We start from the raw sequence: 12,990 nt of genomic DNA, 5'->3' as shown, positions 1-12,990 counted from the left end.
GAGCACTATTTTCTCAAATAGCTTGGTCCTGCCTGCTGCTGTCAGGAAGAATGCTGTCTCCTGAAACTTTAAAAAATATATATATTATAGCACGCATGTATTTGCATGCAATAGGTCTTGCATTTGCGAGAGTTTAAGCTATTTATCTGTTTTAAAAACAACACATAAATAAAAGGCACTGACATTCACAATGCCAGTAGCTCAAACTCTCGTAAATGCAAGACCGATTGCATTGCAAATGCTTGTTCGGTCTGGCGTTATTCAAGACCTGTTGATTTTTATTACAAGTATATATTGAATATGCTTTTAGGGGCTTTCAGCCAGCTCAGCTCTCTTGAGTCATTGATCTGTAATTGTCATTCATATTTTTCTTCCGCCCTCTATTGTCTAGCTTCAGCGTGCATGATGACGTTTTTTCCTATCACCAGGAGCACAGCCACTCACTAAGAATTTTTCTACCGTGACCTTGAGTACTATTGCTGCATGCGCTTTTTGGGACTAAAAATAGTTTTTAGATTGACGAGGGCCAGTAATAACATTTGGCCAAAGCCATGACTAAACAAATCGAGCACTGTCGAAGCCAAAAGGCTGGTAGCAAACGTCCGCCGTAATGGCTTTTCCTATGCTTATTAAACTTTCTACTGATCTTCTACCACTGGGCAAAATAGTTTGGTTGCACCACCTTCTCAAATGATAAAACAAATATTTTATTTATTTTTACTACCTCCTTTTTTTTTTTTTTTTTTTTTGATAATGTAAACCATTTTACTTTTCAGTGCCTTGTGCTTCATTGTACATTTCTTTACGCCTATTATGGTGGCAACTAGTCCTGTGATTTTAAGATTTGTGGCAGTGCTCTTAACACTTAAAATGTCACTTCCTTTATAGGTTCTCAGATAATTGCTGTTCCCATAGCTTACATTGGATCTAGAGATGTAAAGTATGTATTCAAAGTTAAACAAAATAGTGTTTTGGGAGTTTATTGGGTGAGTGCTGGTAGGAATGTCAATATTAATTCAGCATTGGACCTGTCCAAAATGATCATATAATAATGTAGAAACACTTAAGCAAATAAGGAAAAGATTAGCTAGATCTATAATTGATTTCCGTTGTCCTGACAGTTGCGCGTGGTTATACATCATCAAAAAGCGATCACTGGAGATTGGACAGGCACAGTTTGATGGAATTTTGGCAGTTGGGTTGCATTTCCTGGGCTTGATGGTGCAGTAGTATGAACAAAATGGATTTGATTTCTTGATTGATCTTCCAGTTAAGAATTTCTTTTGAGAATTTGCCATTGTGATTCACCAGCTATAACAGATGTATCACAATGTTATAGCTCACTTCCGGTGCTTTGTCTACAACACAAGAAGTGATTTTATTGGTGGAGACCACACAAGGTAGCAAAATGGAGCTTAGGAACAACTAACTGCTTTTAAAATTACCCAAGAAAGAATTGACTGTGTTAAAACGGGGATTACTTTAGTTTGAAGAGAAGAGACTAGCAAAATGCTAAAGCATGGCAATTGTTTTTATGACTTGAGCAATTTTCCCATTTTCTAAACAGAAATCTAATCTTTTTTTTCAGTTGTTGACCTTCTTTACTGGCGAGATATCAAGAAATCTGGAGTGGTGTTTGGAGCCAGTTTATTTCTTCTGCTGTCTTTGACAGTCTTTAGCATCGTGAGTGTGTCGGCATACATTGCTTTAGCTCTGCTTTCTGTTACAATCAGCTACAGAATGTACAAAGGAGTTTTCCAGGCTATCCAGAAATCCGATGATGGTCATCCATTCAGGTAAGAGCCTTGAAATGTTGTTCAAGTATCACAGGTGTGAAAATAAAGGTACTTTGTTTTTGGTGTACGGTTTTGATTAGTATTGTTAGTAGCAACATTTTAAAGTAAAGCTAACAGGAGTGATTTATGTTGGACGTTTAATAGGTAGAGCATTCAAATTGTTATAAAACGGACAGGCATCAGGAAAATCATATCCTGGTAATTATGTTTTACTACTGGAATTGTAGTCAATTACATAAAGTGACCTATTTTGACATCTAATTTCTCCCTATACTCTACCATTGTGTTCGTACCACTGTGTGCCCATACTCCTACTTATGCATTAGTAGTTTGCAGGGCTTTGAGATGATCAGCACGCCTCTTGCGCACTTCACTGGCCCATTCTTCTTTACCCCCCCAGTGGGTCTAAATTGCGCTGTGTCTTTTCCAGTGTTCATTTAAATTTGGACATTAGCCACAGATATTTTTGACGTGTTTTTTATCTTCCTTTATTTGACTAGCGCTTTTGCCCAGCACATACTCTACTTTGCCTTCAAGCAGAGCAATGTTTACTTCAAGGACTACTATCCTGTTAAGGCTTGCCTCTGTTATTTAAGGTGATTAATTATCTGTTGGTAGTTATGGGTGCAGACCGTGGGCTCCTTTGTCAGTATTTGCCTTCAAGTATCCGAGATCTATGGTCTGTTGAAAGCACTGTTTCTGGGTGTAGTACACAGATCTACAACTGCTACTTCAACCACAAATGCAAACCTTTTTCCCTTCTCTATCCCTCCACTATCGTTCTCAATCCAAATAACTGACATATCCACCGCTCAAATTACTTTAATATTTTCCCGATATTAATTGACCACTAATCCTTTATGGGTTCCGGAGTAGTGAACTACTCGCCGAAAAGTGCTTTGACGCCTCGTCAGTGGTAGTAAGCGCTATATAAATGCAATCACAATTACTCTTGTAGGGCTGTATTTTCTGCACTAGATTTGTAATTCAGCCCATGTAAGATCCTCCTAAATATCTTTCTGGCTTGGGCATCGCTTCTATGAATTGGTGATGGTCAAGCCTACAGGTGGATAAGCATGCTGTATGCTGCAGCTATTTGAATTGTGATATAGTTGTTCCTAAAGATTACACTTCCCAGTGCAAATCACGTAAGGAGTCAGGCTAAATCCCTCAACGTTTTGCTGTCTTTTACTCTTGAAGCAATGCGAAAAGATGGATAGAATAAACAAGGCACATATTCCAAACTAAGCCCTCAAGCCACCCAAAACACAGATGTATCGGCTTTTCCAGTATGCTAGTTCTGCATTTTCTCTCTGCATCTACAGTCTTTAACGTCATTCACAATAGAAATGGAGTTGGTCGTTCCTGCTGGATGGCAATAAAATATAAAATGCAGATCTCATCTGACTTTTCTCTGGAGACTGACGCAAAGCATAATGCCTTTCTAACTCCTAGACCCATGCTTTTTACTTGCTTGAACCCCTCCACAATGTGGACCATAATAGACAGTCTTTGAAGTACACAGTCCTCGAGGATTTTGAAAGGTTCCTGGTTAGCTTGGCATTGTATCTCATGGAAATGATGAGCAGATTGAAACTCCCTTGAAGTCGGCACAAAATCCACCCTCCAACTCCATGTGAGAACAGCCCCCATGGACTGCCCATTTATCATTTTTGATTTTTTTTTTTGGGTAAACAATTTGACTGAACTGCTTAAAATGGTGGCAGAATTGACTAGCAACAATCAGAGGAACCAATCTAGATCCCACATAAAGTTGCAAAGAATACTAATGCTTGTTCTTGACTCCCACACTCAACTGTGGAGAGGAGTAGAGAATGAGCCCTTCCATACGTCTTTGTCTTGATATTGTAACTGTTGATAACATTTCCACCCATTATCTTGGATGCACCCTGTCCTCCACCCCCCAATAAGGAGAACTGTTGGTCATAGTCACTCTTCTTTACACAGGCATGTTTTGAGCTTTTGACCAAAGGCTATTGGCGATAGCTTCCCACTCCCAGCCAACCAACTAATACTTTATAACTGCTGTCTTTTCCCTGCCACAGCTCCCATTCTCTTCCGTTACAATCTGGGATACAGTCGCATAGCCACTCGTCATGATGCACTACATTCAGAGTAGACCGACAGGGTGGTCATAAGGAAAAACACACAATTCCACCATAAAACGATATCCGGCTTCCACATCAATTGGTTACTGGAAGGAGGTAGGGGATCTACTGAAACACCTACCGGAACAATACCAAAAGAGAGCAGGCCATTGGTAGAAGAGGGGGAAAATATAGCAAATACATTCTTAAAATCTGCCCTACATCAAGCAGTTAAAGATGATGATAAGCATTGCAGAAAGAAGGCACGCATGGCTGCAGATCTCAGGATTCGATCCAGAGGTGCAGAACAACATACTGAACTCACCGTTCAATGGGGACCAGCTCTTTTGAAGCGTTGTGGACGGTACGATGAACCTATTAAAGTCAACGAAACCGAAAGATCTGTGGGGGGTTCTACGATTGAGGTGGCATGCGTAGAAGAACCACCCCCTCAAGGAGGCCAGCAGGTAGAGGGAACCATCACCCCCACAACTTTGCATCAAACATACCAGCAAGGTTACCTAGGGGTAAACCAAGGGAAACAATAAGGACCGCAACAAAATTGGCAACACCAACAAGGAAGACCATCTTTTCGAGGACACCCATGTGGAATAGGACTACCACAAAGAGGGGGAGCACCCACAGCATCTAAGTTACTGCATTCCAAACACAACACACACCAGAAACATCACGGAGTGTGCACGCAAGGAGACAAAGACATTAAACAAACAGTCCCTCCAACATTTTACACCAGTAGGGGGCAGACCAAAGAACTTCCTCCCCCCAAAAAATCACTTTAGGCAGATGGTTCTTCAACATAATACAGTATGGCTACTGCATAGAACTACTCCAAACAAAAGCCCAAGGAGGAAAGTACGTTCTAAAGGAGAAACTACTCCGTTACTCCAAGAAGTACAAGAACTACAAGCGAAAGAAGCTATAAAACATGTACTACACAAGGAAAGAAACAAAGAAGATTACTCTAGGTGCTTTCTGATTCGCGTACTATCTTGGATATCAGATTCCTCAGTAAGTTCATAAAGACTGAAAAGTTCAAGATGACGACCCAGCAAGAGGTGACGACTCAGTTGCAAAAAGGGGACTACATGGCTACTATAGACTTAAAGGATGCCTATTTGCACATCTCCATTAACAGACACAAAAGGCTTTAAATAATTGTGGTCAAAGACGCGCACTACTAATTCCAAGTGCTAGCCTTTGGTCTAAATGTGTTCACAAAGTGTCTAGAAGCAGTAGCCGTACACTTAAGAAGACCTGGTACCCATGTATACCCGTACTTAGACAACATATTTAGTAAGGGTAAACTCGTACAGAGTCTGCAAACAGCATATACACCAAGTAATAGATCCACTATTCCAGCTCAGCTTTTCCATACACTTGAGAGAAATCTTCCTCAGAGCCAGAACAAGAAAAACTGTTCTTGGGGGCGAGAATAAATGCACTAGTGGGAAAAGTGTTCCCAAGTGAGAAACGAACAATAGCTCTACTGAAGGAGACACAGCTATACCGTAAGGGGCAAGCTCTGACAGTGAGGACTGTTGGGAAGTGACTAGGGATGATGGCTTCACGCTTTCACTTAATCCCAAACATTCACCGACGCATGAGACCATTCCAAGAATGGCTTCAAGCACAATGGTCACAAGCAACAGTAGTTGTCACACAAAAAATACAGGAGGAAATAGCATGGTGGAACAAAGATCATTTCACAGGGAGACCTTTCACGCAACCAACTCCCCAACAGTGACCGTAACAGATTCCTCACAGATGGGATGGGGAGCTCCCTTGAACAACCTCAAAGTGAGGGGACTGTGGACACAGCAGCAAGCTCTACAGCACATCAACATCCTAGAATTAAAGACTGTGTTCTTAGCCTTAAAAGACTTTAAAAAAGAGCTATACGGGAAAACAATTCTAATACAAACGGACAACACAACCACCATGATTTACATAAACAAACAAGGGGGACGCATTCAGTGGCACTTTCGACTCTAGCTTAGCAACTCTAGACGTGGGCAATCCCATGGAATATAAACATAATAGCAATCCACCTGCCAGGAAAGGACAATGTAGAAGCAGACAGACTGAGCAAACAAGCTTCGTCATCCAACGAGTGGGAGATGAATCAATACCGACTCAACAAACTTTTTCACAAATGGGGAACTCCAGAGGTTGACCTTTTTGCAACACCCCAAAATGCATAACGCCAATGCTTCGCATCCAGGCAACCATGCAATCCGTCCCTAGGGAATGCGCTATGGATTAACAGGTGAGGGATATTTGCTTCTGCTTATCCCCCGATACCACTACTCCACAAAGAGATCAACAAATACAAGATCATCCACTTGATAAATGATTCTCATTGCCCCACAATGGGTGAGGCAGAACTGGAGATATCTCAAGGGTCAATTCACAAATTGCCAAACCGACAAAACTTAACCATTCAAGTGGGAAGAGTGCTGCACCCAGAACCGGAAAGCCTGAACCTCGCTGCATGGCTCCTGAGGACATAGAATTTACGCACCTAAAGTACCAGAAAGCACAATGGCAGTCCTAAGGAAAGTGAGAAAGCTGGCCACTAGGAAAGGTTACAAGGCAAAATGGAAAAGTTACTCTATGGTGCCTGGAAGAAGGTCTTTCCCAATAAACACAAAGGAAAATATAGTTTTAAAGTACTTAACGTATCTATTGCATAGTAAACTAACCTACACATCACTGAAAGTGCACTTAGCAGCAATTGTAGCATATACAAGAGGACACACAGGAAAGAGCTTCTGCACTTCTCACGTGGTCAAAAGGTTTCTAGAAGGAGCAAAAAGAATCGCCCCACCAAAGACAGTGCCAACACCCACATGGAACCTTAATATAGCACTTGCTCAGCTGATGAAAGCACCATTCGAGCCACCACAAGGTGATGCCACAAATTCTCATACTAAAGACAGCCTTTTTAGTAGCAATAACATCATTACGTAGAGTTTGTGAGTTGCAGGCACTAACATTACAGGAACCCTACTTCCAAATACATAATGACCAAATGGTCATGAGAACAGATCCACATTTCTTGCCAAAGGTGGAATTACGATTCCACAGAAACCAGTTTATATAAATACCAAGTTTCTTCCAGAATCCAAAGACACAAGCAGAAAGGGCATTGCACACTCTTGACGCTAGAAGAGCAGTCCTGTGTTACATTGAAAAGACAAAGGAATACAGAAAGACAAAACAACTTTGTATCTATTGCAAACAGTTTCTTGGAAAGACCAGTAAACAAGAACACAATTGCAAGATTGATTGCACAAGCCATACAGTTGTGCCACAAACAAGCAGGACAAACATTACAAAAAGCTCCACGGGCTCACTCAGCAAAAAGGAAAGGGGCAACGATCGCCTTTCTAGCCAATACTCCAATTCAAGACATTTGCAGGGTGGCAACATGGTCTTCAGTGCACACATTCATGAAACACTACTGCGTGGACATCCAAATGAATAACTAAGCACAACTAGGACAAAATGTCTTGCAACATCTGTTCACAAACCAACGCTCCTCTTCGATCCAGCCACCACAGAACTAACAAACTGCTACAAAATCTATGCACAGCATGTGAATCCAGAAAAGATTCACACTGCACAATGTATAGTTTCTTACCTGTTGGTGTAGTGTTGCAGCTTGAGGATTTTCTGGATTCACTAGCACACCCACCCTCCTTCACCAAGAAAGATGAGACTGGGGGGGGGGGGTGGGGAGTTGGGAGAATCAGAAAATGGCAACCGAAGGTGGGAGCTTCCGGAGGAAGCACATCGACGTCACAAGAGGACGCCAAATAGTGGTTTGTCGACGCTCACTAACAAAAGGAATCCAGCATTTGCAATGCAATAGGTCTCGCATTTGTGAGAGTTTGAGGTAATTGTAAATGATAATGCCTTTTATTTATGCGTTTACAAAACCTGCAAGCGGTGCGTAAAAACTGCCTGCAGGTTTTGTAAACCCACAAATAAAAGGCATTGTCATTTACAATGCCAATAGCTCAAACTGTTGCAAATACAAGATCTTTATGGCACCCGCGCTGTCAGGGCACAAAACAGAGCCCGATAGAGACTAGTTTCGAGACATCACGCACATCATGTGAGCTGCTCACACTGCTCACATCTCAGGAGTGGAGAAGTTACAGCATGACGTCATGCCAGGTGAGCTTTGTAGGGGAAGGGAAATCCTTTAAAGCAAGTCATTTTCTCTCTGGATTTCCCTTCTCTTTTTGAAAATCAGGAGCAGCAACATTGCCGTGGTGTCACCAGGGCTTTAAGTGGAATCCTTTTCAGTATTATAGACAAGCCATAGTTGCTGCCTTTTATCTTATGCAACTAACAACCAATTGTCCTGACTTGTTGTAGGTGTTATGTATCTTATATCTGGATGCAATGACAGAAACGGCAAAATAAGTCGGGTGGCACATAATGCTAACCACAGATTTTTAGAACACATGTGTTCGAGGCATATGAGCTGTAGATCACACACTTATGCATAGATCGCCATCTGGTGTTGGGCCTGGATGTTTGCACTTTGTTGTGGTCCTGGAAAGTCTTTGGAAGTCACGGGATAGGTGGCTCCTCCTTTGGACAATAGTGCGCATGGACACCGACTCCACTGTTAGATTGTTTTTTTCCGCCATCTGGCTCGGATGTGTTTATCACACTCCAGTTCGGTGCTGTTAACGATCCAACTTTCGACGCGCAATCCTTCACCCTTTTCTCCGGTATTGTTCCGAACGCGTTCCCTACTCGACGACATCTCTACATTGAAGTCTTCGATTCCGGTCGTCGAAGAAGGCCTTTGGGCCTACCTACGCCATTACATTTGGCTCATGGAAAGGACTCCTTTTAAAAAGTGTCCTCAATGTGGATCCAAGTTTCCACACACAGATCTACTTGAGGTGTGTAACCTCTGCCTTTCACCGGAGCACGAGGCCAGAGACTGCCCAGCTTGTGCCTCTTTCCGCTCCCAAGAAAATGATCCGGGATCGTCGAGCTCGAAGAAGCATGGCTCGATCGTCGACATCCATTCCCGACAACAACTTCCAGGAGGGCATCGATATACCAGAGCAGGAGCGGGTCGAAGAAGGCCTCGTCAGCGCTTCCAAAGCCAACGACTCTGACATCGAAGATATCACCCCAGGGCAGCGTGTCGTAAGTAGTGACGTCGACCCCGATCCCCTTCCCCACCCCTGATAAAGTCTTGGGTAACACCTTCACCTTCGGGCCTAGGTGCACACCAGGACAAGACTTCCCACGTCCCGCCTTCGGGCCCGACAAAGAAGTCCACACATAAGCCTTCAGGCCACTCTGGATCGAGTCAGCCTGCCGTCGGTGCCGAAACCCAATCTCCGGCATCCAAAAAGAAACTGTCGTCCCACTCCGTGCCGTCCACTGACTCCAAATTGACGCACTTGGCACCGAAACCTACTGGTACTGACCCCTCGACTCAGAAAAAGTCATCGGAACAGAGTAAAAAGCCATTTCCAAAGAGTCCAGGTTCTAACCTACAGAACCAAAAAAACACTCTGAACCGAAAAAACAACTGGTTCCACAGGCTCCTTCAGAAATTAAGAAATCTCACGATGCCAAGCCTCTGCTCCAGATTCGGCACCACGCAAACCTTCGGAACCGAAAAAATCGGCATCAAAAGACCAACCTCCACAAGAAGAGCTTTTTCGACCGAATCCAACACAAAAAACTCTTCTTAAAGACCCCAAAACAGGTCCACTAATTCTCAGCTCCAAGAAGAGAACAATGGACATGCCTGCACCAGCTCCATCTCCACCAAAGAAGAGAGACATTGCAACATCTCCTCTCAGAGTACCTTCTCCACCTCCACCTCCTCTTCCTCCACCTCCCCCTCCACACCCCTCCCCTACTCCATCTCCACTCCCCTCACCATCTACTCCACCTCAGGACGATTATGACACTTTTGGGGACGGGAGGGACGGTGCAGACAACGAACCATTAGGGGATCCTAGTCAGCCTTCCACCCCAGGCGACCCATGGGACAATTATGGCACACCAGATGTCCCTGATGTGCCACAAGAGGACATTTATCCCTCTAGACCTTCTCCCCCAGAGGATACTTTAGGGTTCACCCAGCTCGTTCAGATTTGCACAATACCACGGGGTAGCTCTATATATATATATAGACCCTGTGGAGGAGGACTTTCTAATGGACACATTTGATACATCACAACGGTCCACTACTGTTCTCCCTATGTTAAAAGGGGTAATTAAACATGCACCGGAGGTGTTCAAAGATCCGGTTAGGGCTAGGGTTATTAACCCCAGAATAGAGAAGAAATATAAATCTGCCCCAGCAGACCCTGTTTACATCAAGGGACAAATAATATTGGATTCCTTAGTGGTGTCCAACGCCAGAAAGCGGGCCAACTCACAAACATCAGGCGATGCTCCCCCTCCTGACAAGGAGTCCAAACTCCTGGACGCTTCTGGTAAACGAACAGCGTCACAGGCAGCCAACATATGGCGCATCGCCAACACACAAGCTTTGCTGGCTAGATACGATAGGGCACACTACGTTGAGTTGGAAACCCTATTACAACACCTCCCAGACAAATGCAAGGCAAAAGCCAACAACCTCATACAAGAGGGTAAACTTATAACAAACACCTCCATTCGTTTCGCTCTAGATGTGGCAGACACCGCCTCCCGAACCATCAATACAAGTGTCCTCTTACATAGACATGCATGGCTACGCATTTCAGGGTTTAAACCAGAAGTTCAAAATACCATACTTAAACAACCTTTTGATCAAGAACATCTGTTTGGCCCTGCCGTGGATACATCTCTAGAAAAGATGAAAAAAGACACCGACACGGCTAAATCAATGGGAGCCTTGCAGTCGCAAGCTCTCAGACGTTTATTTCGTCGCTCCGCTTATAGGGGCACCTCCAGAGGATACTCTTCTTACAACCCCTCCACATCATACAAAAGTCCCACCCACACAACATTTACCAGGGGTTATCATAGAGGAGGCTACAGAGGCAATAATAACTAAGGCAGAGGCAAAACTAACAATACGCGCTCCGCCTCCACCCAGTGACTTCCCTGCGCTCCCCCCGGACCATTCCACTCCGGTCGGGGGAAGACTGATAAATTCCTACCTGTCTGGAACAACATCACTAACGACAGGTGGGTGAGATAAATTATTCAAACCGGTTACTGTCTAGAACTCACCTCTACTCCTCCAAACATACCACCCAGACAACGCCCAATGTCAACAGAACCTTTATCGCTGCTAAAGCAAGAAGTCTTTCCCTCCTACAAAAACTTGCAATAGAACCGGTTCCCCTGCATCAACAAAACACGGGAGTTTACTCCCTGTACTTACTCATTCCAAAGAAGGACGGAACCCTGAGACCCATCCTGGACCTCAGACCCCTAAACCTTCCCATATAATCAGACCATTTTCACATGGTCACGCTTCAACAGGTCCTTCCTCTGTTCTCACAAGGCGATTTCCTTTGCACCATAGATCTCAAGGACGCCTACTTCCATATTCCCATTCACCCCGCACACAAGAAATATCTCAGATTTGTAGTGGGCGGTCAGTATTACCAATTCAGGGTTCTCCCATTCAGTCACCACAGCACCCAGAGTCTTCGCAAAATGTCTAGCAGTAGTTGCAGCTCACCTAAGAAGACGACAAATTCATGTCCTCCCAAGTCATACAGCCAGTGTGTAAATCACACACACGCCACAATCCAACTACTACACGATTTAGAATTCACCATAAACCTCAGTCTCACCTACAACCGTCCCACATTCAACAATATCTCGGTGCCACAATAAACTCCTCAAAAGGCCTTGCATATCCCAGTCCACCCAGGATAGCAAGCATACAAAGTCTCATTACAAAATTCCAACCACAACACTCGCTTCCAGCTCGAGTGTTCATGCAGCTCATAGGGATGATGGCCTCATGCATCTTCATAGTACCTCATGCCAGACTCCACATGCGTCCCCTACAGGAATGCTTAGCACGTCAGTGGAACCGGGCTCAGGGTCAGCTGACAGATCTGGTGTTGGTAGACAGCCGCACGCATCGCGCTCTGCAGTGGTGGAACACACAAAACCTTTCCATAGGGCGACCGTTCTTAGAGCCAGTTTCACAGATTGTACTAACAGCAGACTCATCGCTCACTGGCTGGGGAGCTCCCCTATTACATCATACCATGCAAGGCACATGGACACCTCAGCAAAAAGTACTCCACATCAATCATCTGGAGTTACTAGCAATATTCCTGGCATTAAAATCATTCCAGAAACAAATATCAGGCAAAGCTGTCCTAGTCCGCACCGACAATGACAGCAATGTACTATATACAAAAACAAGGCTGGACACTCTCCCTACAGCTCTCTCAATTAGCACAGAGCATATGGAGGTGGGCTATTCCTCAAAACATGTTTCTCCTAGCCCAACACGTTCCAGGAGTCCAAAACAGCATAGCGGATCTGTTAAGTCGTCAAACAGATTCACGAGTGGGAACTTCATCCACAATGTCTTCAACCGTATTTCCAAATGTGGGAACAGCCAGAGATAGATCTCTTCGCCACACATTTCAACACAAAATGCCCAAGCTTCTCCGCCAGATCCACACCCATTGTCCAAAGGCAATGCGATATGGATGAATTGGTCAGGCAGATTTGCCTACGCTTTTCCGCCTCTCCCACTCATTCCATTAGCGGTGTGAAAACTACAGCAACACTCACTGGCTGCTCCAGCATGGGCCAGACAACCATGGTACACAGCACTGCTGGAACTATCAGTAGTCCCACACCACAAACTACACCTCTCCCCACAGAACCGTGGAGAGATCAGACACCCGGACCCAGCACAGCTCAACCTAGCGATCGGGCTCCTGAAGTCTTAGAATTTGGTTACCTTAACCTACCCCCTGACTGCATGAATGTTATCAAAGAGGCTAGACGCCCCACCACTAGAGCCTGCTATGCACCCAAGTGGAAAAGATTTGTAATATACTGTAATAACAGCATCAATCCTTTAG

At 44.2% G+C, this 12,990-nt stretch overlaps 1 protein-coding gene across 2 annotated transcripts in view; it reads left to right on the top strand.

Annotated features, from left to right (window-relative positions):
• The window catches only part of RTN4 (reticulon 4), a 232,072-nt gene that overhangs the window by 129,047 nt on the left and 90,035 nt on the right, over positions 1 to 12,990 (top strand). For both annotated transcript variants that reach the window (XM_085612601.1, XM_085612600.1), the window contains one exon: positions 1,589 to 1,796. In XM_085612601.1, the coding sequence (XP_085468727.1) occupies positions 1,589 to 1,796 (208 nt within the window). The remainder of the gene's footprint in view (positions 1 to 1,588; positions 1,797 to 12,990) is intronic.

Source organism: Triturus cristatus, chromosome 6, assembly GCF_964204655.1.
Source record: "Triturus cristatus chromosome 6, aTriCri1.1, whole genome shotgun sequence".
In the NCBI taxonomy this organism is placed as follows: Eukaryota; Metazoa; Chordata; class Amphibia; order Caudata; family Salamandridae; genus Triturus; species Triturus cristatus.
The sequence above is the reverse complement of the archived record's forward strand: the minus strand, read 5'-3'. Positions and strand labels throughout refer to the sequence as shown.